At 37.8% G+C, this 27,219-nt stretch overlaps 1 protein-coding gene and 1 pseudogene across 2 annotated transcripts in view; both read right to left on the bottom strand.

The window, feature by feature from the left end:
• Positions 1–27,219, bottom strand: part of ANK2 (ankyrin 2) — a 242,204-nt gene that overhangs the window by 164,015 nt on the left and 50,970 nt on the right. For both annotated transcript variants that reach the window (XM_060012911.1, XM_060012912.1), the window contains exons 3-4: positions 11,094–11,192; positions 8,820–8,918 (exon numbers count right to left, since the gene is read on the bottom strand). In XM_060012911.1, the coding sequence (XP_059868894.1) occupies positions 8,820–8,918; positions 11,094–11,192 (198 nt within the window). The remainder of the gene's footprint in view (positions 1–8,819; positions 8,919–11,093; positions 11,193–27,219) is intronic.
• Positions 16,235–17,671, bottom strand: LOC132425661 (RNA-binding protein 42 pseudogene; annotated as a pseudogene).

Raw genomic sequence — 27,219 nt, 5'->3', positions numbered from 1 at the left:
TTGTACCACCCCCTTCTCACCTCCCTTCTGCCATCATCACCAAGTGCTCTGAAAGAGGTCCTACATGTCTCTCAAAGCAGTTCCCTTTCTCCATCATCTAAGGCAGCAGCAAGCACTCCACTCTAACTAATATCACCGACTGTCTAGAGTCAACCTCTGTAGCAGTCTCCAGATACTTTGCTTTGCATCTGTCCTGGCCTCCCTCCAAGCTGTTCTCTGAACTGCAGCAGGTGAGCTTTTCAAAATCCAAATCTTGTCTTGCTCTACCTCCCACCTCCACCTCATACTGGGCTTAGGATAAACATCTTAAAATGAAATCTTTAATATGGCTCACAAGGTCCCATAGGATCTGACTTTCTCTCTCAGCCCTCATATATACCACATTTCCCACTCATGTTTCAACTCCCAGATTTCTTTTAGGCTCTTGCACATACTATATCATTTTCCCATAGCACACTTTATCTCCTCTTACCCCTAATTTTCATATCAATCCTTTCTTTAAGAGAATAGGTCACTGGAGGTCATTATGCTAAATGAAATGTCAGACAGAGAAACACAAGCATCACGTGGTATCACTCATATGTGGAATCTAAAAAAAAAAAAAAAGCCAGACTCATAGAAACAGTGCATAGAAAAGCAGTTGCCAGGGGCTGGGGGTTGAGACAAATAGAGATTGGTAAAGTGTATGAACTTTCAGTTATAAGATGAATAAAGTTTGAGGATCTAATGTATAACATGGTGGCTACAGCCGATAACACTTGTATAACTGAAATTTGCTGGGAGTAGAACTTAAATGTAAAGAAAGAAAGAAAGAAAGACAGACAAAGAAAGAAAGGAAGAAAGGAAGAAAGGAAGAAGGAAAGAAGGAAAGAAAGAAAGAAAGAAGGAAAGAAAGAAGGAAAGAAAGAAAGAAAGAAGGAAAGAAAGAAGGAAAGAAGGAAGGAAAGAAAGAAAGAAAGAAAGAAAGAAAAAAGAAAGGAAGGAGGAAGGAAGGAAAGATGTGAGGTGATGGATTGTTAATTATCTCAATGGGGGGGAATCCTTTCACAAAGTATATGTGTATCAAATCATCACATTGTATGCCTCAACTATCTCACAATTTTACTTGTCAAATATACCTCAATAAATTTGGGGAAAATTTTTTTTTTAATTATCTATGAGTTTTAAAAAAAGAGAGCAGTTTAGTCATCACTTCCTCAGACTCCACCACCCCTACCTATTAGAGCGCACACATTAAATTCCCAAATACCTGCTAAGTGAGTGAAGGAAGGAGGGAGGGAATGAATGATTACTTCCGACAATTTTCTATTGGGAAGTTTTATTTAGTGTCATATTTTTCCAATTTTGCCCTGTTTTGTGGTCTTTGCCTTAAAGGATGCTTGTTTTGGGGTCTTCCTGATGGTTTCACCTACATCTTGGTTGCTGTGGAATGAACACATTAAGCTGTGAGATCTGAAGTAAGAGGTAGACTGCTACACTGCTATTCTAGCTATTTGCTGCCGGAGTAGCTTATCTTCCATACTAACTCAGAAGGAGAGAGAAGGAATGGTCTTCTGTATGAAATTCGAACTCCATATTTATTAACAGAAATTTGGAGCTATCTTTGACATTTTACTCTTCTCCCTACAAGTCTTACCTTACTACAAATTTATTTCCTTTAAAACGCAGTAATATTGGACTTGGATAGGCTTGTGAAGGGATAAATAAATGGGACATCTACCAAAGAAATAGATTTGATGATGCTTATGCCTTAATTCATTCAATTTTTAAAGATATCAATTCTCATCATTTCTCTAAGCACATTGGAGGATGGAGAACTGGAGAAAGCATATTTCCTTTATTTAATTTGGAATGCTGAGGAAGGCAGATGCACTTGCAAACTTGTAATCACCCAATAAACTGACTTTCCGAGTCAAAAAGACAACAAAAATATCCTGACTTCTCTTGTATCTCTGGTCAAATGCAAGTAGATGCCATCATCTTAACTTTAGAGAATTTGTATTACAATAGTAACTCTCCCAATTAAAAGACGAAGAACCTTATTAAAAAAGAACCATATGTATAGGTTTGGAAAAAAAGCTGAAAACAAAACCTTTTTTGGAATCTGTGATCATGGATCCCATTTTATACTGTGCGTGTGTGTGTGTGCGTTAACAGAACGGAATGTTCCATTATGAGTTTTTATTTTGAGAGGCAAGGATGGCTCTACGGCCATATGGAAGCGATTCCGTGTAGTGGGCATGCTGGCCAACTGTGTAGGCTTTCGTCCTCTTCAAAACCCAATTCAAATTACGTTTGACAATGGGTGAGTGCCAATGAAGAAAAAACTATTGGAAGCTACACCTGAAAAGACATTTATCATTGCATACAGTGGGTGTATGCACCTCTAAAATTCTGGGGGTGTAATCAATGGTCATGTAATCTTGCAACTGTTCATAATCTGAACATCTGAAAGCTAATAAAATAACAGCCTAATCATGTTTGTGTTACAAGTAGGAAAATCTTCTTCTGGAATAAAATTTCCAGGAGTAAATGAACACAGAGTAGTGAGCATAAAATAGGCAAAAGGATTCAAGAAAAATAGAAGTAAATTCAGTAAAATATGGTATCAAGAATACCAAATCAGAATATCTTATTTGGACTCACTTACCATCAAAATAAAATAAAAAGAAAAATATAGTGTTCCTGAAATCCTCATAAAAGGACTGAAAACATAAGAAATTTCAAGAAAAAGTAGAACAATGTAGACATAGAGAAGAAAAATGAATCAAAACAATCACAAACCACATTTCAGAAAGTATAGTCTTCCCTGTGTTAAAAATTGTTGGTAAGAGAACACTCCAAGAAAATGGATGGCTGAGTGTCACAGTGCTAATGAATCCCCTTACTTGCTAGTTGTCCAGCTTCTGTGAAATGCTTTTAGTATTTCCAGCATCTGAGTGGACAGACCAGGAGAGAATGGATGGCATTTAAGCCATAGAGCTGGCTCTTGTGGGATGTAAGTAGGGTCTTGGACCTCCCTAGAGGAGACAGAAGGTGTAGAGACAGCTTAATGGGAAACAGTGAAGTATGCTGAGGATTTCTGGAAGGGAGGGGTCCATGCCATTTGGGTTTGTGGCTCCATTGCTAATTTTTTATAAGACCTTGGTTTTCTTATTTGTGCCTCAATTCTCCCCATATCCAAAATGAGAATAATCACTGCTGATTCACATCATTATAAAGATAAAATGAGATTAAAGAGCACATAAAAACACTTTTTAAAATTAAGAGTCTAAAAAAAAAAATTAAGAGTCTAAGTGCAAGATATTACAATTGGGCTGTATTTCTTTGGCATTTGGAATCTATTCCAAGAAACACTCAGCTCCCTGGACGTATACGTCTAAATCAGTCTCATGAGAGCTTCTAGCCCATCCTTTCTTCTAATGAAATCACACTTTCCTCTCTCTCTATAACTGTCAGAGAACTCAAACATCATAGGCTCCACTGAATAAGGTAAAAGATAGAGAGCTACAGCTGACCGCAAGTTCTATGTTCCCCACGTTCCACAGTTTCACTTAGCTGTACGGAGATATCACCTATTCTAGGACCCAGTTTGTTTTGTAAGCTGTGGTAAAATATAAATAACATACGCCAGTTTTCTTTGTAAAATCAAAAACCAAATACCTGTTTTTAAGTCACTTTGTTGTATTTCAGCGGTCATTCTGATTTTAATAATTTTATATACGGACATTATAATAAAGATCTAAAACCAATACTCACATATATGAGGAACAAGAAGTAAATTTTGGTAGAGATGATTAAAGAGGGGCATTTTCTCAGGCCAGATTTCCTTGGAAGCAACAGCACTTGGTTCATGCTTTGAACATTTTGCAGAGATACAGCGTTTATAGTTCACAAAAAGTACCAAGTAAAAAATTTTCACCTCAAACCTTTTGCATGGATTCTACTTCAGAAGAACCAGCTTACTTGGACCTTAATAGGGTTTGGGCCAAAAGAAAGAGGAATTTTAAAAATTATTCTCTGGGGTCTGTAGTGAAGGTAGAACTGTTATGGAAACTAGGAGAAGCAGTTTTGCCTGGAGAAGAAAATTATGAGCAGGTAAATGAACCATCTTTGTCTCAGTCTGTCATCAATACTGAGAGTCAATGAAGATCAAAAGAGATAATGCACACAATGCACCACAAGACAGTGCCTGGCAGCCAGTAATATTATTTGTACTATTATTAATATTAATATCTAGGGCTTCTCTGGTGGCGCAGTGTTTGAGTGTCCGCCTGCCAATGCAGGGGATGCGGGTTCGTGCCCCGGTCCGGGAAGATCCCACATGTCGCGGAGCGGCTGGGCCCGTGAGCCATGGCCACTGAGCCTGCGCGTCCAGAACCTGTGCTCCGCAATGGGAGAGGCCACAGCAGTGAGAGGCCCGAGTACCGCAAATAAAACAAAACAAAAACAAAAAAATTAACATCTACTGTTAGGAATGACTGGAATACACACCAAAGCTAATTCTTATACGTGAAGAGGATACATGCATATGTTTAGCCTCCAGTTGTAAGTAAGCAAGGCATTGTGCCAAATCCTAAAACTATGAAGTGCGAGAAAAATTATCTGCTCCCAAGAAGTTTACCACCTTGCAGAAACTGTAACTATACATTTAAAAAATAAACCTGAGATGGGCAAATATCAACAGGCAAAAAAGGCTACAAGAATTTAGAGAAACTCCTCACTCGGAGAATATTTTTAAAACCTTCTCAAAGTATAATTTCTTTGATAATAAATAATAGGAACAATTTTTTTAAAGTCATATCTCCAAGTCTAATAGGTTTACAGGTTACAAAGGTGACAAACAAACGTCCGCACAGATAGCTGGAAAGCATTCCAGCATTACTTATATAGGACTGTTTAAAGGATGTTAATATGCTTACATTTTATGAACGTGCCTGTGTTTTTCAGAAAGCAAGCAACCACCTTCAAAGCAAACAGCATTCCTCAAATCACTCTAATTTGACTTCCAGTCCCATTATTCCACCAAAACAGCTTTCACTGAGATCTTGATGAGATCTTCACACCATTAAATCCAGGAGACTAAAAAACCAAGCCTGAGAGCTACATGGTCGAGGCAAGGCTTAAAATCACACCAAGAACTGACTCAGTAGAGACTACACTGCCACCACCATTGAGCACAGAAACTTAAACATTTGTTGACTGTCATTGTATCAGTCACATAATTCTTTTTAAAACACTTAAATTGTTCCTGCTAGTATACTGGAATTCTTTTTTTTTTTTTTTTTTTTTTTTTTTGCGGTACGCAGGCCTCTCACTGTTGTGGCCTCTCCCGTTGCGGAGCACAGGCTTCGGATGCGCAGGCTCAGCGGCCATGGCTCACGGGCCAAGCCGCTCCGCGGCATGTGGGATCTTCCCGGACCAGGGCACGAACCCGTGTCCCCCGCATCGGCAGGCGGACTCTCAATCACTGCGCCACCAGGGAAGCCCTGGAATTCTTTATGAATTAAGCACACCGCCTACCAAAATTGGCACTGTGCCATGTTGAAGGTCAGCCTCCTATGGATCGCATAGCTTACGTAGAGAATGCAGAAAAATTCCATAAAGGCACACAGCTCCATAACCTAGGAGCCTGTAAATGTTTACTGATTGTTCCCTGGAGCTTTGCAGAGAGTTTCCTACCTTCTTAATTCAACAATAACCTTAGTGCTCCATTTCCAAGTAACTCGGAAGTTTGCCAAATGTAAACGACTATGCAGTCACCCACGCTCCTATAATAACAGATTATTCTGCACCCACTTTGTATTATGTTCTTAAAAAGATGTAGGAGAAGGTATAATTTGAGTACAAACTTCAGAATTTATGTTGTGCATCTGGGATTCCTATGCCCTTTTTCTGGTTCTCAAAAGGGAGTGGCTGTTCAACTATCATGAGCATGGCTCCTAACCATTCACCTGACATTCATTGTTGTCACACAAGAAATTTGTATCGTAAACAAGACACCACCAACAAGAATCATACATGGAGAGGGGTTCACATTTCCCCTCAACAAATCCTTAAAACCATGCCTTTGGAATTTGATCACACACAGGGCAAAATAATCAACCTCTTTTAAATAAATTCCTGCATTTTAATTTCAATTATTAAATTATAAAATATTCTAAGTAATAACAATTTGTGTTACTTGTTAATGATGGCTACCTGAATTTAATAGCAAATGATGTTACAGGTCTTATCAAATGACGTATGCATTTAGAAAAACACCCTAAATTTTAATTACTAATTGTTCTTACAGTATAAATTAAAATGTTCTCACAATATAAAAATCAGTGTGAAACTATCTGTCAGGATTTCCTACAATATAAATCTAAACAGAGCTAACTGAGTAGAGTACAAATAAAGATTATTTTAATCTCATCGATAATATAAATTTTCCTTTAAGATCTGTTATTATCTGGCATGATTGTGACTATGAAGAACAGCCTCATTGACACTGAAAGCAAATCACTGATTAAATGGTTTTAGCTTGTTTTCCTTGAAAAGTCTCCAAAGCATCTAATGTCTAATAAAACAGTGTAACAACTGATACAATTTTTAACAAGTTTTTACCTTGCAGCATTTGATACCTGTTAACTTTTATGAAATCACTATGTTCAACTAGTCATTTTGAGGAAAGTAACCAAGCTCTTTTTATAGATATTAACAGCAGCAACACATATGTGAACTCCCTGTCAAAAGTAACCTCCTACAGGCAATGGGAGGCTTTTACTGCCATGCTTTTTTAAGAACACAAACTACTGATTCATGCATGTAGTTGAACCTATATTTAAACAATCTTACTGCGATATTCTTACACTCAGTTTTCTCTTACATTCTCTAAATCAAAGGTTCTCAAAGCGTAGTCCCTGGACCAACAGCACCAGCACTACCTGAGAACTTGTAAGAAATGAAAATTCTCAGGTCCCTAGCCAGAACTGAATCAGAAACTCTAAGGTGAGGCCCAGAAACGTGTGTTTTAACAAGCCCTGCAGGTGACGCAGGCTAAAGTTTGAGAACCTCTGCTCCAAAGCAAAAAGATGTTCTCCAGATGTAAAGAAGTTTTTATCCCTTACTTTGGAACAGTCAATTTTGTAGTATCCTGTGTCTCTAAGCCCAAGATGCCATTATCATTATAGAATACACCAGAGTTCTTTACAAATGATACCAATTTTTTAAAGAATTTCATTTAATCAAGATTTTAGAATATGGCATATTCTCAATAAATGTTAAAATATTGATGCACACTTAACTAAAAATGTGGGTTGTATGGGGAAAAAAGCAGCATGATATTATAGAGATAAAAATGGATAATTTCTTGTCTGTCATAATTTAAACAGATTCTTCCCTATAATTAAGGTCAAAGAAAATAGGGCTCTTTCTTACTTTTCCCCATTGGTATTTTATGGGTCCAGAACTTGTGCCATTTATACAAGTAGAGTCATGTCTGCACGATGAATGAATGAACAATATACGTAACACATATTCCTATACAAAGGCCTTCAAAGGCCCAAAGAATGGATAGAGAGGAACTGGTTTATTTTGCCAGTAGCCTGCATGGTGTGGCCTATGTTATTAGAAAGGCTAAAAACTTTAAAAAATAGAAGAAATGGATTTGACTATAAAGATATGCACCTCAATTTCTGCATAAATATATAACAGATACTAAGAGTAAAGCTTTGGGCAAAGCAATATTTTCTTCCCCTTTCAACCAGAGAAAAAATAGGGATCAAATTTATAGTATGATGTATTTTGATTATTCTTTTAAAACTGTTCTTAATTTCATTTTAAGAATATCATTCCCTATTCTATACAATTGTTATTACATGCATCATAAAGCTGTGGGTCTCGAATTTTCCTTTCCCTTAGGAGCTTTGTAAAAACCATATTTTATATGCAAAGTACCCAAAGTAGTGTGATTCCCACTTTATAGCAGATTTCCCACTGGAATACAAATCTTTTGAGAATTTTTTCAATTTAAGAAGAGAAAATACTTTTATAGAGCAACATAACTTGCATGAATAATTCATCTTTCACAGACATCACTGTCATTCTAGAAAAAACACTATATAATTCTTTTTTTCTTTGCACTTAAAGACAATGATAGACTGCGAACTTGTCAAATTTTCAGTTATATTAAGAGGAGATGATGTGCTAAGTGAAGTAAGTCAGAAAGAGGAAGACAAATGATATCAAATGATACCATATGATATCCCTTATATGTGGGATCTAAAATATGACACAAATGAACTTATCGATGAAACAGAAACAGACTCACAAGCATAGAGAACAGACTTGTGGCTGCCAAGGGGGTGGTGTGGTGGAGGGAGGGAATGGGAGTTTGGGATGAGCAGATGCAAATCATTATATCTCTATATGGATAAACAACATGGTCCTACTGTGTAGCACAGAGAACTATATTCAATGGTTTTCTATATGGTTTTCCTGTGATAAACCATAATGGAAAAGAATATGAAAAAGAATGTATATATATATGTATAACTGAATCACTTTGCTGTACAGTGGAAATTAACACAACCAACTATACTTCAATAAAATAAATTAAAAATAAAAAAGAAGCTAGAAAAAAGAGGGAGATGATGATACATCACGAAAATAAGAAATGTCATGGCATGAGTTAATAAAATAACTTGCCTGAAATAAATCACAGAGTGTTTATAGTAAATCTATCTACCCAACAGATGGCTAAACCCATTAAATCAATTTCACAAGGCTGTTCTAAGTTAAACTCATTTACTTCAGAGAAAATCTGAATGTAATACCTGAGACTGTGCGTTAATATTGGCTCCTTCCTTAACGAGAACTTTGACAACTTCTGCTTGTCCAGCCAAAGATGCAATGTGAAGAGCAGTATTTCCTTTCTGTTTTGGAGAAACAAAATGGAAAATGTTGGAGGCTTCCAAATTTTGTAGAAATCAAAATGTACAGGTATTTTGAATTTTGCTGATGATTTGAAGTGGTTAAAACTTGTCATTCTATCAAGATTGCAGCCCACCTTGGGAAAAGATAATTTTTACCATCAAAACATTGGCCATCCCATACAATGTCTTCCTTTTCTATCCTGCACAATTCCAGTTTAGTGTTAAGAACATGAAAAGACTGAGATCTTACTGAATCAAATAATCTGGGATGTGTGTACGTGTGTGTCTGTGTGTGTGTGTGAGAGAGAGAGAGACAATATTACCATTCATGTTATTACAACAAAAGAGTCCTACCACAAGATAATATAAACTAAAAAAAAAAGTTTATCTGAACCATTGAATTTATTTCACCTTGCAGAGAAACCTAGGAATTTTCAGTTGTAGAGAAACTGACAATTCACAGTTGTATTTCGAGTCACTGGAGCACACGGTTGTTCAAAATATTTTTGGAATAAAATAATAAATTTCACATGAGCTATACAATGTTACCAATAATTTCTACCATTTTCTACATCAAAATTTATCATCAACAGTACCAAACAAAAATGAAAAATAATTTAAACCTATCATGAAAAGAAAATATAGGCTAAGAGACTGAAAGATGCCTATCATAGGATTAAAACAAATAACAAAAAGAAAAATAAAAAGCAAGCAAATCTATACATTCAAAGCCATAAACTTTGGACACTAGTTCTCTTTTTGCCACCTCCTCACTGTGGGTCTTTATCCACTCGTACTATTTTGAAGACTTACTTGCCTTCTCTTTAAATGAGGAGATTTAATGAGATATTTTTCTGGATCTAAAATTCTACAATTGTAATCTGTGATTAAAAATGAACCTATATTTTAAAACATCAACAGAGTTTAAAGGAAAGGAAACAAATGATAATAAACAGTTAAGCAAGAAAGAGTGATTGGTCTAATGAATATATTAATATGAGCAACTCAGGGGAAGCAAATAATTTGATATACATTCAAACTGACATTCTTAAATATTTGTTTAACATTTATCTCATGTTGTCAAGAGAAATGTTAATAAAAATATTTATTCTCTCTTTAAAGTAAGCAATTTCTTGCAAAGCAAACATATTTTAACATCTTTGGAACTGCCAAAGAGTTCTTTGTTTTCGTTTTTAAATTTCCACTAGAACTGCTGTACACTATACTGTGAGCAGGGTCAGTCTACACTTTGGCAATTATGTATGAGGTGTTGGAAACCCAGGTTAACTGGCCATATCCCTAATTTACTCCAGGGCTCTTTCTGTCTATCCCTGATTAGACTAATGACCCGGCCGGGGGTTTGAGTACTTGCCACCTCTCTCTGCAACTCCCACGACCAGACTGTCACACTGCAGCCCTGGTCAAATGGCGTGATTCTGATAGGCTACTGTTTTTTTTCCAAATAAAAATTTCACCTTCTAAAGACAAAGATTTGTCACCACTGATATTTTTTTTAAAACACCTGTTGCTTCTGAAATGATCCCCCAAAGACAAGGTTCAAATATATTTAACCAAAAGAAGTATCAACAAGGAAGTAACAGGTTGTAGTATACCAAGCATCTTGTAAATTCCTTTAAAAATGAGTCAAATTTCTTTACGAACACACGTTACAGTGACAAAATCTAATTTTATCCTAATAATTCAATCCATGATCCCCAAATCCCTTTTCCATTAGAGTATAAAAGATCTGTATATTCTCTTACCAAGTTAAATGAATACATTAAAAGATACAACAATTTAATGAAAGCATGAAAATTATTTGTTCATTTCCATTGAGAAGTTTACTATATCAATTATTTTAAAAAATGAATTAACCTTGGGAAAATAGGTGCTTTTGTCTACAGAGGATTATATTAGTCTAGTCTCTCTGTGAATCAAAGGAAAAAAGATAGAATACTAGAAACTAGAGATACAGAATTCTTCAGTCTCTGATAAGTCCCTAAACGAAACCATTCAAACTCTGCAAAGTTTAATGGACAGAATTTCAATTTCAGTTCTGCATTGTTGAGAATCTGTGGTGTTCCAGCAAAGCTCTGAAATGTATAACCCGGGAAGAGAAGCTTTAAATCATTTCCTCTTTTCCAAGGAAATAAATTCTACTAGCATAAACATTACCTTAGTGGCAGAATCCACAGCGGACCCTCTTCCCAGTAGCTCGTGAACCAGCCCCACATGGCCTTCCTTGGCAGCCAGATGGAGAGCGTTGAGTCCATTCTGAGAAGAGAAACAAACAAGGCCTCAGAAGTGGAGTAATGATGAGGCAGACAGTGGCTGATCTTATGCAAGTATATAACCCAGAAGATGGGCAGACTCTGATCCCCTCATTTTCTCTTTCTTTTTGCATTAGCTTGAAGCTATTAATTTCAGAGAGACTAATTTCCAGTGATTTTGATTCAGAGAGGCAAAGAGGTAAATATTCATTAGAAATGTGGATCTGCAACTTCAACAAACTTTCTTTTTAGACTAAGAAATATCTAAACACTTTTGCAATGAGGAAAGAAAAAGAGCAACTCTGTATCATTTGTTGTGCCAGCCAGAAATAAAATTCTGTAGTTTCTAGAACATAAAGAACTTTAAATAAATCTTACTTTTTAAACAAATGGGAGAGAAATGTCCTCTTCATAAAAAGTAATTAGTGTCATAGGACAAATTCTAAGGTAAAACAACTTTGTAAGGACAACATTGTACTTAAACATTTAGCACTATGTCACTAATTTGTCTTGAGGGTTTTTTTCAAAAATTTATCTTATAATCTATGATAGTACTGAAATACCTGGTTCCCATCTATCTAAATTCCTGAAAAATTCATTACTCACCATAGCATTGAAAAAACTCTTTGAAAATTTCACTAAATATGGTATCTACGTATATTATACTGACAAAGTTTGAAAGCAGATCTTGTCATACATGTAGGAAGAACCAAATACAAGTACAAATTGCTTCATGGCAAATTTCCTATTTGTGGTCATTGTATATCTTATACTTAATGATTTTCTTATGAAAAGTATTCAGGCTTTTACATGTGACTCAAAAATAAAGAAATATTTGCTTTTCTTCTTTGCAAAACATGGTCCTGGTTTGTCACCAACATTTAACTTCGAGTAGCTGACAAAGTTGTATTCAGTACTATTAATACATTCATGTCATGGTTTCCATATATTTACTGGCACAAAATGCTAAGAATTAAATTTATTATTATCATTTATTAAATTAAATTTTGAAATTTATGATTATGTATATTCCTAGAACATTTAACAAATGAATTGACAATATAATAAAAACTTGAAAAATATGAAGTTTTATGACCCCTGGATTCTACTTGTTTGCAAATGATGTTAATGGTGTTGACTGTACACAAATGATTCCGCAAAGAAAATTAATTGTCACTCCCTTTACCAGACCAAGGAAAGCATTATATTTTAAAGTTGTTTTCTGAGTTAATTACTCAACACCCAGTCTCCTTGGCAACAGGAAGTATTTGATTTAAACAGAGGTAATCTATTTCACTAACAGTAAACTCATTCTAACAAATAAGGAAGGGAAAGCAGTATGTCCATTGGGTAGGATTTTTTTTTTTTTTTTTGCGGTACGCGGGCCTCTCACTGTTGTGGCCTCTCCCGTTGCGGAGCACAGGCTCCAGATGCGCAGGCTCAGCGGCCATGGCTCACGGGCCCAGCTGCTCCGTGGCATGTGGGATCCTCCTCGACCGGAGCACGAACCCGTGTCCCCTGCATCAGCAGGCGGACTCTCAACCACTGTGCCATCAGGGAAGCCCGGGTAGGAATTTTTAAGGAGCTAACTAAGCCTGATGATAGTTAAGAGCCTTTACCTTTCCCGATATCTTTTTTAATTTATATATTCTTCAGCATGACATTTATTGATTTTCCTACGTTGTTTACAGGAAGAAATCTTTTACTCTGTATCATGAGCCATTGCTTAAATGTTTTGGAGAGTGGATCCATTCTTTCAGTCTGTAAGAATCAAATGTTCCAATCCTTGGGAATTGTTGAAATAGCCTAGCAAACTAATATTTAAATAATTTTGCATTTTAAGATGTTTCTTTTTTTTAAAGATGTTTCTTGTAAGAAGTTGCCTTTCCTTTTCCTCAATTCCTACCCTAGACTGGCTTGAAAATGATCTCAACAGTGCATTCTGAATGTAACTTTCTATGAAATTTAAAATAGAAAGGTTTGAGAATTAAGACTTTTTAAAGGTGAAAATTTTTATTTGATTACATGAGTGACCAACTTTCTGAAGGTTAGAGCATTTGCGATACTCTTCTCAATCACCCACCTGGGAGATATTACTCCCGTCACTACAGCATCAGCTCAGCTGAAACCTTTAACTTGCTGTAGACCACACTGTTAGAACACTAAACTTACTATGTTCATGTTTCAATAAATATTGACAAAAACTTTTTTAAAAGTTAACAAAGGTAACAAGACACCATCTCAAATAGAATATAGTTGACACAATCTAAAAACTTATGAAGTTCAAATATATATTTAACTTAAAAAATTTCAGGAGACATTATTCTAAGGAGGACTCCAATGCCAAACTATTTCTCTTAGTTTACTTCATACTTTTCTTTTCATGAATACAAAATGTAGCCTACCTCATTTTCACACACACAAAAACACAAACAGAAAACATTTAAATCTGCAGAACAGGATAGAACATTTTCTCAATAATTGGCCAGGTTTCTTCTCAATTAATTACAAGGCTGGGATCTAAATTAAAAGAATTTTATGAGGACAAAGTACCTTTTTGGGGGGGGGCACAAAGATCCTACTACAAATCACTGCAATATAGTTGCAATTTATTTAAAAAGTCATTAAGAATATGATTAAAATTTTTTATATGAGGGAATAGTTCAGAAACAAAATTGTCTATAATATGTAAATCGAATTCAGGATATACATATGTCTTCAAGATTTCTGTAACACTAATACTACCAAAACTAGAGTGATTATAAAGACACAGATGATAATAGGTGAAATTCTAATTATAAATGTTGTAAATTCTTAAGCTGCCTTCTTTTAAAATACAGTCAAATTGGGACTGCTATCATATCGTTGAATTCATGTCCTTCAGCTGTAGGAAACAGAAGGCAAGCAACTTTCTTCAAGCTAATGTTTTGGTTTTAGAATTTCTAACCCAAAATATATTTAATTAGCAATTGAATATGTTGGGTAATTGTTATCAGAAAAAGCAACTCAGCAGCAACTGGACTTAACACCAAAATGTTTGATCTTGTGAATATGAGCTAACATATAAATTAATCATGTTTAAAATGGAAAGTGATAAATAAACCTATTTAATAGTACAGCTCAGCTAACTCTTTGAGAATGTATTTTGTAGTTAACTCATTTGGGTGAGTCCCTCAGGTCATGCTTCTAAAAACCAAATTTCCCATAGGAGCTACACTAACGCTCTTTAGCTTTCCACACTCTATTACCAATACTAGCCCACATTCCAAAGGATGTTTTGTTGTTAGATATTTTTCACTTTGTTGGATGTGGGGTGGGAAGGAGGTAGACATGCAAAACTGGTCAGACTTTTTGTATTTGGGTTCAAATACAGGGCAGAGCTTAGTATTTTCCCGGTAATGCCTCCCACACATATGGTATTTGAGGCACATAGGTCCTTTTTTATATCAAAGCAGAAGATATTGTCACTCTCTGCATTTATTAGGACACTCAGGATGAGCTTACTGAGCTCTGGCTAAAAGGTGTTCTGAGGCAAACTCATATTTAACAGAAACATTAACTATTCATTCTCCTAGATTAATATCAGAGTAGACATTCAGTGAGATCACCAAAAAGCAACATACCTGGGGCATGTTATCTCTGTTCTCTACAGTAATGGCTTCACGGAATCATAAAATGTTACTACAAATTTGATTTTTACATAAGGCAGATACAAGCAATGTCCATTTGAGCAATATTTATGTCCTTGTGTCTATTTTTAGATGGGTTATCTTGATGAACTATTGTTGAGTTCAATAACAGGAAAAATTTCAGTAATAGGAAAAGCCACCATGCTTATTCTCACTAATCTTTAATTTAGGAAAATTGCATAATTCAATGTGTTTGTCTTTTTTCACAAGTTTACAGGAAACACAGAATAAATTCAGTATCCATTGGAATTAAGTAACACACGTCCTTATTCCTCTCGTCTTTTTACTTGGTTTTGCTTTTGTCTTGTTTAGTTTCATTTTTAATAATATCAGAATTACAGTATATGAGTGAGTGTGTATATATTGAATATATGTTGTGCCACCAATACTTCATGGCAAAAAAATTTGTCAGTGATTTTGTATCTCAAAACAGCACTATGCCAAGTGCTATTCTCACTTAGTTTTATGTATTCCCTACCTGATAGGATTTATAGACAGCAATTATACTTTGATAGACAGAGTTGCTGATTCTAATTAGCTACTCAGTGACTCAAAATACTGACCAACACTGTGAAAAAAACTCAGAAAATTTTAAATGATTCAAAAATCAAAAAAAAATTTTAAGAGAAAAATTCAAGAATTAATTAAATCTGAAAAATAGTAGGCTAAGCAGTGAGTTAATATCCTCAGTATGTTTGAGAATAAAAACATTGGTATTATAATTCTGTTGAAGCAAACCTGGAGGAAAATAACTAAATTCACAGTAAAAAGAATTTAGATGAGCACTGGAAGAACATCCTTATCACTGAGTTAAAGAATACTGGAAATATTTCTTTTTAAGGTTTTAAAGTTTAAATATTTCTCATTTGTATGTGATTGACTGAATGTGGGGATTTTCTTCCTTTTTCTTTCTTCCGTTCCTTTTTATCTTTTAATTCTTCTTCTTCTACTACTACTTTTTTTTTTTCCTTTTTTGAGACAGTGTGGTCAACTGCAGGAATAACATGGTGATGGGAATAAGAAATGAAATCTTCTCCTTGCTCCACTACTAACCAGAAGTGTGAATTTGGGCAAATCACTTAACCTCTCTGTGGTCTAATGGTCTTATCTACAAATAATATTTATAATGATGACAATGAAAAACAATGATGATGATGGTAAAGAAATAAACATTCATGAGCACCTGTTATGTGCCCATCATTGCTTTAGTCTTTTTCGGGGGGTCAGGGATGAACGTAAATTTATTGAAACTGGTTTTGGGGAGGATGGGTGAGTGGATAGTTATGGGTTTTCCAAAAAGAACTGTGGGTAGCAGCCAGCGCCCAGCCAAGAGGAAGCGGGTGCTCAGCCACAGACCCTATCTCAGTCCCAATTTCTTCTTCTGCTTCTTGCACTCAAGGCCCAGTTTCAGGGCCTTCCACGTGCTCTTGCGCAGCTTGGTGGGGCGCGAGCCTACTTACTTTGCATTCATCTCAACACACAGAGCGCACATAGTTGCTGGGGTCCTTAAAGCTGAAGAAGCTATAGCCCATGATCTTGCCAGTGCACTTGTCGCAGATCCCCTTAGCCTTAAAGAAGCATGGGAAGGGGAAGGGGCTGAAGGTGAGTTCCAAGATGGCATCTCCATTTCATTGCCCAGATCCCCACAGAAGATTCGGAAACCATCTGCATCCCACTCCAGCAGGCTGGGGTCCTCCCAGCTGCTCCCAGCTGCCGGTGCAAATGCTGCGTCAATTTCTCTGGCTTTCCTTTTCTCTTGTCCTCACCCAGGGACTCTGGGATCTAGAGGGTCACAAGGCCAGGGCGAGGGGGCAGAGGCCAGGAGCTAAGGAATGTGCGCTGGAGGCAGTAAGCCTGGCACACTACTTCCAGCAGGAGGGGCAGGGGCTCAGGCAAATCCATGGTCAGGGCCAGTGGTAGGTGGCCAGGGCCCAAAGACCAGGACCAGCTGGGGTGCTTCCTGCCCTCACAGCCACCAGCACCCTAGCCTCCTCCAGCCCAGCTGCTGCCACCACCACTGCCTCTTCCTTCTCTTCCAGAATCAACCCCAGGCTGATGCCCAGCTCTCGGTATGCTGCTGGCTCTTCTAGGAGAGGCCTCAGAGCAGCCATGGAACCCAGGGAAGGGCTTCAGGACCCCGAGCCATTGGTGACAGCATTAGAGGTGGTCCGGGGGTTGAGGGGGTCCAGGCAGAAAAGGGGGCCCACGAGGGCCTGGTGAGGGGGCAGCAGGGCCATGGGGTGAGGACTGCCTGCTGCAGAGTAAAGAGCAGAATGTGCTCTCTGTAGCACGTGGGGGACTAGTGCTGGATACAGGAGAGGAGCCCTCTGTGGTGGGTGCCACAGCTGTTCATGGCAGGAACAGGGCTTCTCCAGCCTTTGGACTGTCCAGTTGAATCCAATCATGGGGGCCAAATGCGCCTGGAAAGGAGGTACACCACAAAGGGAGGGTCACCCACCATGGGAGGAACCACTATGGCCACGGTGGCTGCCCAGGTCTGGAGAGTCTGTTGGACCTGCTAGTATGTTGGTCGCTATCATTGGGCAGGCACAGGAACTGCTGGGAACTGCATCATTTCTACCATGGGGACTGTGGGCACTGGGGTACGGCAGGCATAGCAGTTGGGATTCTGGTTACCAGAGCCCTAAAACTTCCTGCTCAAACAGGGCCGTCTCTGCCTCCATCTCTTCCAAGCTTTCCTTGCTGCCCTTGCCCGGGTGCTGGCACCAGGGCCCAGGACCACAGGTACTCCTGCACCTGGGGATCGCAGGGCTGGCCCGCCACCTGCTATCATTACTGTGGCAGCATCCTGAATGGGGACCAACCAAAGCAGGCTACTACTGATAAGTCTTCGATATTGGCTTTATGTAAGTTAACGTGGATAAAAGAGTATGAACTTGAGTCGTTTGAAACAATCAAGAAATATTCATTGAGCTGGTTTATTGTGAGCAAAATATTGATTGGGCTTACAGATCTGTGAGTCCCAGGCAAGATATCACTTTGATCTACAACTTTTGGAATAATTCTATTTCTATATAATATAATTAAAATGACTAAATATACCATGTAGTTTAAAAATAAGATCTTAAGGCTACTTTGAAACAACCATGTGCACATTAATCAACCTTAAAGGGCAGAGTTATCTTTTTTGTTTAGCACTTCTATTAAATTTTTATAAAGCAATATTATAACATTTTGTCTATAATCAAATTTTGCAATAAGCTCTATTCTCCATTTCTCTTGATGATTCTATGAGATATTTTGCCCATTGACTGCTTTTCTATGATCATAAAACTAGTGGATGAAACCCCAGGTAGAACCACTAAAAATTTTATGCCACCATTTGAGGATTGGTTACATTTCTGGCACATATGGACAATGTATAGACTAGTCCATTTTTAAAAGTTGAGGAACAGATTCAAGAAGATACAGCTAACCATACATGAAACTTAAATGCTTGCATCAAAATGCATTAAATTGTTTTGGATCTTAGGACAAATCTGTAATTAATATAAACTTATCAGTTAATCAACAAGCATTTGCTAGTTACCCACCAAGTACTTAGCTCTAGGTGCTAGGTTCTAAGGGAGGACCAGTGACATAGTTTCTGTCCCCAGAGAGCCCCCCGAATATTTTTTATTAAACAATTGAAAATCACCTCTGCGCTAGCGTATACTCATGCACGATTTTTTCAAATCTTTGGCTATTCTACTTCGCAAATCTTACACGTTGAATTAAGGGTCCTCCAGTCTGTCAGAAAAGTACAACTAACTTAATATATAACTTCCTTAATAACATTAAAATTTAAATATTTGAAAGGAGGCAATTGTAAATATGAGTTCTTGAAAATACTAAAGGAAAAAGATGGAGGGCAAATGGATATATCAATGGGAAAATAATGGAGAAGAGAAAGTGAAATTTGTTCCCTAACCTCCACCCCACCCCCACTCATAACGGGGCTCCTGTGTCAGAGACACCCTAAATGAGGAGCTCTTTTCAAGAGGAACTACATGCCCACATATAGAGATACAAATAATTATGAAATGCAGTTTACAGTTTCACTCTGCCATTACCATAAGTGACACTGGTGAAAGGAATCATCTATATAATGGGAGGAAAAAAATCGAACTCAAAATGAAAATGACCTGTTTACATAGTCCCAATCCAGTTCCCACTCAGTATACTCATCCATAATGTATCTGCACCTTTCCCGCCTCTTTCATGGTGGCTGCTCTAAACTAAGAGTACTCACTATGATGGAATTAAGAATGTATTTAGTTTTCATGAAGATGGGGAAAAGCAAAGCACGTGTCATCTTTTGTCAGTTGAACTGATCTTACTGTGTCTTTGATGTCCAAAGATTTCTGATTTAATATATAAATCAAACTATGGATGACCCAAGAGGAAACTTGTTTTACTAGTGAGTTATTCTCAAATCCTAGAGGCTTTCTTTTTAATTCCAAAATGATGAATATTTAATGAGGATTTGCTAAGTCTTCATCAATTAAAAAATATTTACAATGTGGCTTGAAATTTGGTGGCTCATTGGTCATTTCATAGGGAAAAAGCTTAGAATAAGACTGCTTCAAAGATACGACTTTATATAGTCTATTTCTAGATATCCATTTCAACCATAGTGGAAGCCCATCTAGCGCTCCTGGATGGTAGCTCCCTTTTTGGCACTGGTCTTTTCCCCTGTCTAACCCCATCAAATGTTTCAATCATACAATCCCCCAAATATGGAGAATGACATTAAATATGATGGTGAGTTAGCCTGGGAGAAGAAAGAGTTATGAAAATTCTTCAAAATCTTACTAGAACCAAGAAGGATGAAAGATTATGAGAGCTGAGAAATAAATACTTAACGAATGAAAGAGAAGCTTAATGACATGGATATCATTATTATATTTTATATTTTACATATATTATTATATTTTATAGATGAAGATACTAAAATTCTCAGAAGCCAAGTGATTTGCCTCAAAGATCCTTACCGCCAAGAAGAGGAAGAGCAAAAATTCAAACTTAGATCTGATTTCCAAACTCATGCTTTCAAAAAAGCTAAAATAATTAAGCTCCACACCAGTGTTTCAAACTGTAGGTCATCATGCACAAGTACGTCCTAAAATCTGTTTAATGGATTGCCAATCAGTGTATTTCAAAACATGAAGTAGAGCAAAGAAAAATAGAGTGCACTGTGGGTGGCAAGTGTTGATTTTGTTTCGGAGGGGTTTTTTTGGTGTAACTTTACATACACATACATGTGTACACACGTCTGCATGTGCGTGTGCATGTGGTGTGCTCCTGTGCGTGTGTGTGTGTGTGCATGTGCACACATGCTTCTCTAGATTACAAAAAAAAAAAACTAAGGAAGTTTAGGCAAGACCCAAGACATGAGGGCATCTTGGGGAAACAAGATGTTGTTTCAGACCAAATAAGTAAAAAAGCTAATGCTTACAAAGGGCACTCTAAGAGAGGAATGGTTTTTATGATATGCTTATTTGAATTTTATGAAATCAATAATTTTCATTTTAGATGAGTGCTGTGATGCAAATAAGATGAATAACGTTGGGACAAACAAGGATTCTTCCTTTTGAAAATACTAGCAGAATCATGGTTAAACCACATCTGGAGTTCCAAGAGGGAGTGTGGAATAGTGGAGAACACACATGTTAGAGTTCCTATTCTGTCTCTCCATTACTAGCAATATAATTTAGTTTCTTCACTAGTAAAAGGGCAAGTTTCCATTCTGCCTTCTATAGATAGTTATTTAAAAGAGAATATAGAGGGGCGCCTTCAAGATGCTGGAGGAGTAAGATGTGGAGATCACTTTCCTCCCCACAAATACATCAGAAATACATCTACATGTGGAACAACTCCTACACAACACCTACTGAACGCTGGCAGAAGACCTCAGACTTCCCAAAAGGCAAGAAACTCCCCACATACTGGGGTAGGGCAAAAGAAAAAAGGAAAAATAGACATTAAACAATAGGGATGGGACCTGCACCTCTGGGAGGGAGCTGTAAAGGAGGAAAGGTTTCCACACACTAGGAAGGCCCTTTGCGGGTGGAGACTGTGGGTGGCGGAGGTGGTGAACTTCGGACATGAAGGAGAGCGCAGCAATAGGGGTGCAGAGGGCAAAGCGGAGAGATTCATGGACAGTGCCGACCAGCACTCCCCAGCCCGAGAGGCTTGTCTGCTCACCCACCGGGGTGGGCAGGGGCTGGGAGCTGAGGCTCGGGCTTCGGTGGAATCCCAGGGAGAGGACTGGGGTTGGCTGCATGAACCAGCTGGAAGGGGGCTACTGCGCCACAGCTAGCCGAGAGGGAGTCCGGGAAAAAGTCTGGACGTGCTGAAGAGGCAAGAGACCATTGTTTCAGGGTGCACGAGGAGAGGGGATTCAGAGCACCGCCTAAACGAGCTCTAGAGACGGGTGCGAGCCACAGCTATCAGTGCGAACACAAGAGACAGGCAGGCATGAGATGCTAAGGCTGCTGCTGCAGCCACCAAGAAGCCTGTGTGCAAGCACAGGTCACTATCCACACCTCCCCTCCCAGGAGCCGGTGCAGCCCGCCACTGCCAGGGTCCCGTGATCCAGGGACAACTTCCCCGGGAGTACACACGGCGCGCCTCAGGCTGCTGCAACGTCACGCAGGCCTTTGCCACTGCGGGCTCACCCCGCATCTGTACCCCTCCCTCCCCACGGCCTAAGTGAGCCAGAGCCCCTGAATCAGCCACTCATTTAACCCTGTCCTGTCTGGGCGGGAACAGATGCCCTCAGGCGACCTACATGCAGAGGCGAGGCCAAATCCAAACCTGAACCCCAGGAGCTGTGCGAACAAAGAGAGAAAGGGAAATCTCTCCCAGCAGCCTCAGGAGCAGCAGATTAGATCTCCACAATCAACTTGATGTACCCTGCATCTGTGGAATACCTGAATAGATAATAAGTCATCCCAAAATTGAGGCAGTGGACGTTGGGAGCAACTTTAGACTTCAGGTTTGCTTTCTGCATCTAGTTTGTTTCTCGTTTTATGTTTATCTTAGTTTAGTATTTAGAGCTTGTTATGACTGGTAGATTTATTGATTTGGTTGCTCTCTTCCTTTTTAAATTTTACATATATATATATATATTTTTTTTTTTTTTTTTCTTCCTTTTTCTCTCTTTCTGAGTGTGCATGTGCATGCTTCTTTGGGTGATTTTGTCTGCATAGCTTTGCTTTTGCCATTTGTCCTAGGGTTCTGACTGTCTGTTTTTTTGTTTTTAGTATAGTTTTTAGAGCTTGTTATCATTGGTGGATTTGTTTTCTGGTTTGGTTGCTCTCTTCTTTCTTTTTCTCTCTCTCTTTTTTTATTACTTTTTATTTTTAATAATTTTTTTCTATTTTAATATTTTCTTTCACTTTTCTTTCTTTCTTCCTCCCTCCCTCCTCCCTCCCTCCCTTTCTTCTTCTCCCTTTTGGTGCACTGGCCAGGTGTCAGGCCTGAGCCTCTGACGCGGGAAAGCCGAGTTCAGGACATTGGTCCACCAGAGACCTCCCAGCCCAACGTAATATCAAATGGCGAAAGCTCTCCCAGAGACCTCCATCTCAATGCTAAGACCCAGCTCCACTCAACGACCAGCAAGCTACAGTGCTGGATACCCTAAGCTGAACAACTAGCAAGACATGAACACAAACTCACCCATTAGCAGAGAGGTTGCCTAGAATCATAATAACTTCACAAACACCCCAAAACACACCACTTGACGTGGTCCTGCCAACCAGCAAGATAAGATCCAGTCTCATCCACCAGAACACAGGCACCAGTCCCCTCCACCAGGAAGCCTACACAACCCACTGAACCAATCTTACCCACTGGGAGCAGACACCAAAAGTAACAGGAACTACGAACCTGCAGCCTGTGAAAAGGAGACACCCAAACAAATTAAGTTAAGCAAAATGAGAAGACAGGGAAATACACAGCAGATGAAGGAGCAAGGTAAAAACTCACCAGGCCAAACAAATGAAGAGGAAATAGGCAGTCTACCTGAAAACGAATTCAAAGTAATGATAGTAAAGATGATCCAAAATCTTGGAAACAGAATGGAGAAAATTCAAGAAACATTTAACAAGGACCTAGAAGAACTAAAAAGCAAACAAACAATGATGAACAACCAAATAAATGAAATTAAAAATTCTCTAGAAGGAATCAATACCAGAATAACTGAGGCAGAAGAATGGATAAATGACCTGGAAGATAAAACAGTGGAAATAACTACCACAGAGCAGACTAAAGAAAAAAGAATGAAAAGAATTGAGGACAATCTCAGAGACCTCTGGGACAACATTAAATGCACCAACATTCGAATTATACGGGTCCCAGAAGAAAAAGAGAAAAAAAAAGGGACTGAGTAAATATTCGAAAAGATGATAGTTGAAAACTTCCCTAATATGGGTAAGGAAATAGTCAATCAAGTCCAGGAAGTGCAGAGAGTCCCATAAAGGATAAATCAAAGGAGAAACTTGCCAAGACACATATTAATCAAACTACCAAATACTAAATACAAAGAAAAAATATTAAAAGCAGCAAAGGAAAAGTAACAACATACAAGGGAATCCCCATAAGGTTAACAACTGATCTTTCACCAGAAACTCTGCAAGCTAGAAGGGAGTGGCAGGACATATTTAAAGTGATGAAAGGGAAAAACCTACAACCAAGATTACTCTACCCAGCAAGGATCTCATTCAGATTTGATGGAGAAATTAAAACCTTTTACAGACAAGCAAAAACTAAGAGAATTCAGCACCACCATACCAACTCTACAACAAATGCTAAAGGAACTTGTCTAGGCAGGAAATATAAGAGAAGGAAAAAGACTTGCAATAACAAACCCAAAACAGTTAAGAAAATGGTAATAGGAACATACATATCAATAACTACCTTATATGTAAATGGATTAAATGCTCCAACCAAAAGATATAGACTGGCTGAATGGATACTAAAACCCTTACATATGCTGTCTACAACAGACTCACTTCAGATGTAGGGACACATACAGACTGAAAGGGAGGGGGTGGAAAAAGATATTCCATATGAATGGAAATCAAAAGAAAGCCAGAGTAGCAATTCTCATGTCAGACAAAATAGACTTTAAAATAAAGTCTATTACAAGAGACAAAGAAGGACACTACATAATGATCAAGGGATCGATCCAAGAAGAAGATATAAAAATTGTAAATATTTATGCACCCAACATAGGAGCACCTCAATACATAAGGCAAATGCCAACAGCCATAAAAGGAGAAATTGACAGTAACACAATCATAGTAGGGGACTTTAACACCTCACTTTCACAGATCATCCAAAATGAAAATAAATAAGGAAACATAAGCTTTAAATGATACATTAAATAAGATGGACTTAATTGATATTTATAGGACATTCTGGCCAAAAACAACAGAATACACTTTCTTCTCAAGTGCTCATGGAACATTCTCCAGGATAGATCATATCTTGGGTCACAAATCAAGCCTTGGTAAATTTAAGAAAATTGAAATCATATCAAGTATCTTTTCTGACCACAACGTTATGAGACTAGATATCAATTACAGGAAAAAATCTGTAAAAATTACGAACACATGGAGGCTAAACAATACACTATTAAATAACAATGAGATCAATGAAGAAATCAAAAAGGAAATCAAAAAATACCCAGAAGCACATGACAATGAAAACACGACAACCCAAAACCTATGGGACACAGCAAAAGCAGTTCTAAGAGGGACGTTTATAGCAATACAATCCTACCTCAAGAAACAAGAAACATCTTAAATAAACAACTTAAGCTTACACCTGAAGCAAATAGAGAAAGAAGAACAAAAAACCCCAAAGTTAGCAGAAGGAAAGAAATCATAAAGATCAGATCCGAAATAAATGAAAAAGAAATGAAGGAAATGGTAGCAAAGATCAATAAAACTAAAAGTTGGTTCTTTGAGAAGATAAACAAAATTGAAAAACCATTAGGCAGACTCATCAAGAAAAAAATGAAGACTCAAATCAGTAGATTTAGAAATGAAAAAGGAGAAGTAACAACTGACACTGCAGAAATACAAAGGATCATGAGAATTTACTACAAGCAACTATATGCCAATAAAATGGACAACCTGGAAGAAATGGACAAATTTTTAGAAAAGCACAACCTTCTGAGACTGAACCAGGAAAAAATAGAAAATATGAACAGACCACTCACAAGCACTGAATTTGAAACTGTGATTAAATATCTTCCAACAAACAAAAGCCCAGGACCAGATGGCTTCACAGGCAAATTCAATCAAACATTTAGAGAAGAGCTAACAACTATCCTTCTCAAACTCTTCCAAAATATAGCAGAGGGAGGAATACTCCCAAACTCATTCTATGAGGCCACCATCACCCTGATACCAAAAGATGCAACAAAAAAAAGAAAACAATAGGGCTTCCCTGGTGGCGCAGTGGTTGAGAGTCCGCCTGCCGATGCAGGGGACACGGGTTCATGCCCCGGTCTGGGAAGATCCCACATGTCGTGGAGTGGCTGGGCCCGTGAGCCATGGCCACTAAGCCTGCAAGTCCAGAGCCTGTGCTCCACAACAGGAGAGGCCACAACAGTGAGAGGCCCACGTACCACAAAAAAAAAAAAAAAGAAAGAAAACAATAGGCCAATATGACTGATGAACAGAGATGCAAAATCCTCAACAAAATACTAGCAAACAGAATCCAAGAGCACATTAAAAGGATCATACACCATGATCAAGTGGGGTTTACCCCAGAAGTGCAAGGATTCTTCAATATATGCAAACTAATCAATGTGATAAACCATATTAACAAATTGAAGGAAGAAAACCACATGATCATCTCAATAGATGCAGAAAAAGCTTTTGACAAAATTCAACACCCATTTATGATAAAAACCCTCCAGAAAGTAGGCATAGAGGGAACTTACCTCAACACAATAAAGGCCATATATGACAAACCCACAGCCAACATCATTCTCAATGGTGAAAAACTGAAACCATTTCCACTAAGATCAGGAACAAGAAAAGGTTGCCTATTCTAACCACTATTATTCAATATCGTTTTGGAAGTTTTAGTCACAGCAATCAGAGAAGAAGAAAAAGAAATAAAGGGAATCCAAATCAGAAAAGAAGAAATAAAATTGTCTCTATTTGCAGATGACACGATACTATATATAGAGAATCCTAAAAATGCTACCAGAAAACTACTAGAGCTAATCAATGAATTTGGTAAAGCAGCAGGATACAAAATTAATTCACAGAAATCTTGCATTCCTATAAACTAATGATGAAAAATCTGAAAGAGAAATTAAGGAAACACTCCCATTTACCATTGCAACAAAAAGAATAAAATACCTAGGAATAAACCTACCTAAGTGCACAAAAGACCTGTATGCAGAAAACTATAAGACACTGATGAAAGAAATTAAAGATGATGCAAACGGATGGAGAGATATACCATTTTCTTGGATTGGAAGAATCAACTTTGTGAAAATGACTGTACTACCCAAAGCAATCTACAGATTCGGTGCCATCCCTATCAAACTACCAATGCCATTTTTCACGGAACTAGGACAAAACATTTCACAATACGTATGGAAACATAAAAGACCCCGAAAAGCCAAAGCAATCTTGAGAAAGAAAAACAAAGCTGGAGGAATCAGGCTCCCAGACTTCAGACTACACTATAAAGCTACAGTAATCAAGACAGTGTGGTACTGGCACAAAAACAGAAATATAGATCAGTGGAACAGGATAGAAAACCCAGAGATAAACCCACACACATATGGTCACCTTATATTTGATAAAGGAGGCAAGAATATACAATGGAGAAAAGACAGCCTCTTCAATAAGTGGTGCTGGGAAAACTCACAGCTACATTTAAAAGAATGAAATTAGGACACTCCCTAACACCATACGCAAAAATAAACTCAAAATGGATTAAAGACCTAAATGTAAGGCCAGACACTATAAAAGTCTTAGAGGAAAACATAGGCAGAACACTATGACATAAATCACAGTGAGATCCTTTTTGACCTACCTCCTAGAGAAATGGAAATAAAAACAAGAATAAACAAGTGGGACCTAATGAAACTTAAAAGCTTTTTTGCACAGCAAAGGAAACCATAAACAAGATGAAAAGACAACCCTCAGAATGGGAGAAAATATTTGCAAACGAAGCAACTGACAAAGGATTAATCTCCAAAATATACAGCAGCCCATGCAGCTCAATATCAAAAAAACAAACAACCCAATCCAAAAATGGGCAGAAGTCCTAAATAGACATTTCTCCAAAGAAGATATACAGATT

This window comes from Delphinus delphis, chromosome 5 (assembly GCF_949987515.2).
Source record: "Delphinus delphis chromosome 5, mDelDel1.2, whole genome shotgun sequence".
NCBI lineage: Eukaryota > Metazoa > Chordata > Mammalia > Artiodactyla > Delphinidae > Delphinus > Delphinus delphis.
The sequence above is the reverse complement of the archived record's forward strand: the minus strand, read 5'-3'. Positions and strand labels throughout refer to the sequence as shown.